This window comes from Chanodichthys erythropterus, chromosome 18 (assembly GCF_024489055.1).
Source record: "Chanodichthys erythropterus isolate Z2021 chromosome 18, ASM2448905v1, whole genome shotgun sequence".
Lineage (NCBI taxonomy): Eukaryota > Metazoa > Chordata > Actinopteri > Cypriniformes > Xenocyprididae > Chanodichthys > Chanodichthys erythropterus.
Window position 1 is genome coordinate 37438987 of NC_090238.1, and position 6000 is coordinate 37444986.

The following is a 6000-nucleotide window of genomic DNA, read 5'->3' on the forward strand; positions in this document are numbered from 1 at the left end:
CTTATTGTACCAATTAGAAATAACATTCTGCTTAGTTTAAGGTGCCAATTTAATGATTGTTTTCCTTACGACTCATATGTTGCGTCAGTCTATATGCATAAGATGTTCACAATGAGCTAGTAGTAGGGCTGTAACGATTGACTCGTTTTCTCGATGCATCGATTATAATTCCTGACGATGCATATGCATCGATCTTGAAACATGTTTTTTGAATCGTGAATCGTTTATTTCGGCTGATAATCGATGTAAAATGTAAAGAATCTGATTAATCGAGATTCTATAGTGATTCAGTGCTTTAAAATATATAAACATTAAATTACTACATAGGCGAATTGATGGAGACGTTGTGCGCCGTCATTTAGCGCCTTTCCTCACAGCTCTCCTTCACAGACACGCGCTGCACTCTTTACCGCCTCTAACTGGATTCCCTCAGTTCGTAGCCCACGTTTGAGCTCTCCTCAGGAAGACCACTGCTGTTCACATGAGCATAGGACAGTTCTCTATTAAGACAACAATAGTCCTGAGTCGGACTGCTCAAGCCATTGATAAAGCTGCCAAGTCATTGCGCCGTCACTACTGTTGAAATAAAACGCTTTTATTGCGTGGAAAAGTCGGAAATGGTTCATTGACATTACCTGAGCAGTTTCATTTATTGCATGATCGGAGCAAACACATAATGTAAGTGTCTAAATGCATACGCACAGTTCAATGAATGATAAATGAAATGATGAACTTACTGTCATTAAACTGAATGTGCGAGGAAACTGAAATAACTACAACATTAAGAACACTCACATAAGAGCGCGCGGTTTATCAATCAGATGCGCGTTAAAGTTGCGCTCATTACTATAGCAACAGAACTATAGAAACCCAGCGCGTTTTCTTTCAGAATTACCATAAGGAAAATGTTCCATATAAAGAGAACGAAGATGGCTTTTATAGTTAGTTTAAGATTAGTTGGGAAAGTGCATGATAGTCTCTCCATGTAAGCATTAGTATGTTTAATGTACCTGGAACAGTTTAATAAGGTTGTGTAGCCTTTAACAATATCCTCCACTATATTTAACATGAACTAGGCCTAAAAATACTTTTAAAGCCCTTTTAAAGTTTTGGCTTATGTAAATTTACACAAATGCCAGTTTTTATAGGTTGTTAAAATAAAGTTATGTAGCATCATTGAGAACTAACATGAACCAACATTAACAATAGACAAAATGGTTTTTCTGTTTGTTTGTTTGTTTGTTTGTTTTTGCCCTTACTCTCTGACCCCCTGAAGGCCGCTGTGTAATTCACACCCTGACTAAGACACGTTAAGGGAAGCATTTCAATGTCCCTATAAATGACATTATAGAACGTTCTCATTTGCTAATGCATAAACTCTACAGGTCCAGAGGAGAATCAAAGGTAATCAATTAAGCTAAAAGGGGAGGAGCCACCTTTATTCAAAGCTGTACAAAATGGCCAAGCCAAGCACTGGTGTGTGTTGTGGCATTTGTGTTAATGTTTGTTAGAATGGAGCTTCTGCAAGGTGTGTTAGTGGTGGTTGTGCTTGTTGTGTTTGATTTGTCTGATGCATGGGGAAGTTTGAGGTACAGTCAAAGTCCAAGAAGCATGAGGCCAAAATCAGATCCAGCTTCCAACAGTCCTGCCCGTTCTCCTCTAGGGCTCTGGAACCCTTTGCAAGTGGCTTCTCAGTTTCAGAGTCCTTTGAGTTCTGTCTCAAGACACCTTGCACAGGATCCTTTTGGTCTTCAGGAGAAGCAGCTGTTGGAGGGTCCAGTGAAGCCTTTGGATTGGAAGTATCCTGTTGTTCCTGAGGTGCAGAGAGAGTTGGCAGTGGACTTCCAGTTGAGGCAACCTGTGACTCCCAGCAGTGTCGCTGTTCAATGCAGTGAGAACCGGGTACTTGTAGAGGTCCAGCAGGACTTGTTCAGCAATGGTCAGTTGATCCAGCCAACTGGTCTGTCTCTAGGTGGATGTCCTGTTGTTGGTCAGGACACTGCATCTAGGGTGCTCATCTTTGAGTATGAACTACAGGACTGCAACAGTGTGCTGATGGTAAGAACTTTTTAATCCTAATGGGTTGTTTGTGGCAGAGGATAGCCAAAATCTTTCAAGGAAAGTCTGTTCACTTGTTGCAGTGCCAGGGCAGCTGAGACGAAGTCCTATCAGTGCACCATCTTTGGGGTGATCTTGGTAACCCCAACTTTTTTTTTTTTACAGATGAATGAGGATGAGCTTGTCTACACCTTCTCTCTCACCTACACCCCTGAGGCACTTGCTGGTACTCCAATCACCCGGGCTGATGATGCAGTTGTTGGTATTCAATGCCATTATCAAAGGTAAGCAGTCTTTTGACTTTCTGCATGCTTCTTGTGCAGCTTTGAGACCATTTAATGGGTACTTTCATGAACCACAGACTTCAAAATGTAAGCAGTGATGCCTTGAGGCCAACATGGATCCCTTATGCCTCAACGGAGGTTGGTGAAGAAGTCTTGCTGTTCTCCCTGAAGCTCATGATGGGTTAGTACAGGTTTATATCTCTAACCTTGTGATTGTGGCTCTGCCTAAAATGTTCCCTTTTTTTTTTTTTTTTTTTGTAGATGACTGGTCCTATCAGAGGCCTTCAAACTCTTACTTTCTGGGTGGCGTTATTAACGTTGAGGCGTCTGTGAAGGTGTACAATCATGTGCCTCTGCGTGTGTTTGTGGACAGCTGTGTGGCCACTCAAGGACCAGATGTGAACTCCCTTCCGAGATATTCCTTCATTGAGAATCACGGGTAAGGTCATGGCACTTGATTTTATAGGACTCTTTTGTAACGCTGTCAGTCATGGGTTAGGTCAAGTTGCTTGATACAGTTTATATTCATGAGTTCTTTGTAACCACTTCTCAGGTGTTTTGTGGATGCCAAGGCTACAGCTTCCAGCTCCCGCTTCATGCCTCGGTCCCAGGAAGACAAGATCCAGTTCCAGCTGGAGGCGTTTGTGTTCCAGGAGAGCTCCAGTCCTTCTGTATGTACTAAGAATATGAGTGAGATTGACTTCTCTTCCAAGCTTCTTTTTGTGACTTCTGTCATCCCTTGCAGATCTACATAACCTGTATTCTGAAGGCCACTATTGCTTCTGTACCAAGTGATGCTCAGCGCAAATCCTGTTCCTTCGCTAATGGGTAAATTTCACCCTCTTAACTTTTGACTTTAGGTCTTTGACTTCGAAGTTGACTTTGCTCATGTTGAAGCTGGCATGTCTACTGTTACAGGTGGTTTGCTGCTGATGGAAACAACCAAGTTTGTGGTTGCTGTGACTCTACATGTGGTCCTGATGGTGGATTTGCTGCTTCTCCCTATGGAGGTTGGTAGCTTCTGCACTTCCTAACTTGCTCTTGACTTTCAAGTCCTCAAACTTGTTTTGGTTTTCTTCTAGGCATTCAGTGGGAAGGCAAGGCATCACTTGGTCCTGTAATGGTTCAAGAGCAAAAGGCTGTTTCTCAATAAATCTGACATTGATCCTTGCATGTACCTGACTAGTCATTTTGCTTCATGTCTGGGTTAACTGCTTTTGACTCAACTGTTTCCTCATTCTGCCAATGTGAAACTCTCCTACTGAACCTTTGCAGGTCAGGAGTTTAAACTACTCTATAGGCATCTTTAAGATATTGTTCTTTAAACAACTTCCACTGAAGCTTGATCACATTGAGCCCTAGTGGCTGTACAAAACCAAGTTGTTTCTGATCTGTAGTCATAAATATTTATGACTGGACTATAATTTGATCTCAGGGGCTTTGTAGATGACAGCTTGTCCATGATAGAAGCTGTCAGTTTCTTGATTGGGGGGGGGGGGGGAATTGGGAAAGAACATGGATTAAAGCATTCTAGTGAGTTCTCACTTGCTAATGCAGAGGTTTTCAGTCCTGGTATATCCCTTGTATTTCTCACTTAACACTGATTCAGATAATCAGCTCATTAGGTGAGTGCTCCATTAACTGAACTAATCATGGGTCTCATTCAGCTCCCTAATTCAGTAGTCGGGGCACTGATAAGGGGGCTAGCCACATTAATTTACACTATACTGATTTGTGTCCTAGTGGAAAAGTGAATTTTTGAAGCGGTTAATTTAATAAAAAAACTAAGGCAGTTTGGCACGTGTGTGTGTGTACATTGTGAAACTGTTTTTGTCAAGTTGAGCAAAGGCTTTATTTACTCACTGAAAAACCCCATTATAAAACCCTATAGGAAAACAAGCAGCGACTTAGTCTTACAGGTTCTGACGTAATGCACATCACCACTTTCTGAAATAAATACTTTGTTGCGATCCTGTCAGACTTATGATAGCAACCTGATTGTAACAAAGCACTGTTCACCAGAGGAGAACTGGCCCCCTGACTAAGCCTGGTTTCTCCAAAGGTTTTTTTTTTTTTCTCTCCATTTTAACACCTATTTGCCACTTGGAGTTTGTGTTCTTTGCCGCTGTCGCCTTTGGCTTGCATAGTTGGGGACACTTGACATTTGATATTCAATAGTATTCTTGACATTTATTCAACAGTGCTTCTGATCTGCCTGCATTGACACATTAAGAGCTGCTGAGCAGCCAAATTATGTACCAGTTATCAATGTAAAGCTGCTTTGACACAATCTGCATTGTAAAAAGCGAGGATTGATGTTACATTCCACCATAATGGTGCTGTTCTTAAACCCAAACGTACCTGCAGTGTCCCATTCAAACATTCACTGTGGCAGTTTATTGAAAGTATCCAGTGTTTCTGTGCAGAAATTTTTCCATGGGTGAATTTCACAAAAAAAAAAAAAAGTTATCCAGGTCATATTTCGCTTAAAAAAAAAAAACATGCAAAAAAATTGTAACCCTTGTGCATCAATTAAAAAAAGTTACACAAGGTCCATAGTGGACAAAAATGTCCGTGTCAAAAAACGGTCATAAAAATTTGAAGCTTGGGAGCACAGACTTAAGCTTGGTCTCATTTTAAAGGAGACCCATGGCAGATTATTGTTGATGTAAAAAAAAAAAAAGTTTCTGAAAATGATTTATGAACATTATTTTATATAAAATACATATTTTATGAAACATATTGAACTCTAAAACTGCTAGAAAATCAAAGCCATAAATCTAAAAAAGTTGTGTTCCAAATTTGAGGATATCATCTCTTTCAATAAGATTTTGTTCGGGCGCAGTATCACATTTTCCCCATTAGATACCAGCAAAACTCCACTGGTGCACACAAGCAGTAGAGTTTTTCTCTCTCAAATATTACACACACACACACAGTTTTTTTTTTTTTTTTTTATTACACACATTTAAATATTGCATAATTTAAAACTGCATAATTTATCCAACTGGCTCTGTGATATGCAGAAGCAGAAAACAGGAATAAAGCGAGAAACCTGAGAAAATCTGGTAATTAAAAATTTAAATTTTGAAGCCTTGCCAACAGAATTAAAGCCTGTTAACAAAGACTGCTTCATTTTATAGTTAAATGACCCTGGGTTTAAAAATTGCAGTTTCAGTGGAGACATTTTTGTCCTTAAGGTCCCGAGAGGAATTATTTTGTGTTACTAGTGTAAAATAGATTTATTAAAGGAAATGAGGGTGAAATAGTAAAATTCCAATAAAAATACACACCTGTGCCAAATTTTATGCAGTTGGCATTAACACATGAAAAATTAACAAAAAAAAAAAAACAGGGTTAAGTGCACTGAATTGGATGTTTTACCGGATAAGATTTTTTCACATGAATATGCGTGATTATAAAAATGTTGCAGAAACTTTTAATTGTCCAAAAATATACTTTATATATTAAATAATTATAATATTATATTTTTCCTTTTGATTTTGGGCTGAAATATGACCGGAAATTCACTCTAAAGCTCTGAATGGTGCGTAAAACAATAGCAATTTCCTTGTTTTTGCTGTTTTTTTTTTGTTTGTTTGTTTGTTTGTGAAGGACAATCACTTTGTTTCACCATTATATTGTGCATCTGAATTCT

General features: G+C 39.3%; 1 protein-coding gene across 1 annotated transcript; it reads left to right on the plus strand.

Annotated features, from left to right (window-relative positions):
• Window positions 1-1512: 1512 nt before the first annotated feature.
• Window positions 1513-3495, plus strand: LOC137006677 (zona pellucida sperm-binding protein 3-like). The gene is made up of 8 exons (XM_067367633.1): window positions 1513-2058; window positions 2224-2342; window positions 2420-2523; window positions 2604-2781; window positions 2896-3013; window positions 3088-3170; window positions 3261-3352; window positions 3425-3495. Exons 1-8 carry the CDS (start codon window positions 1513-1515, stop codon window positions 3493-3495), a joined length of 1311 nt encoding a protein of 436 aa, XP_067223734.1.
• The last annotated feature ends 2505 nt before the right edge of the window (window positions 3496-6000 follow it).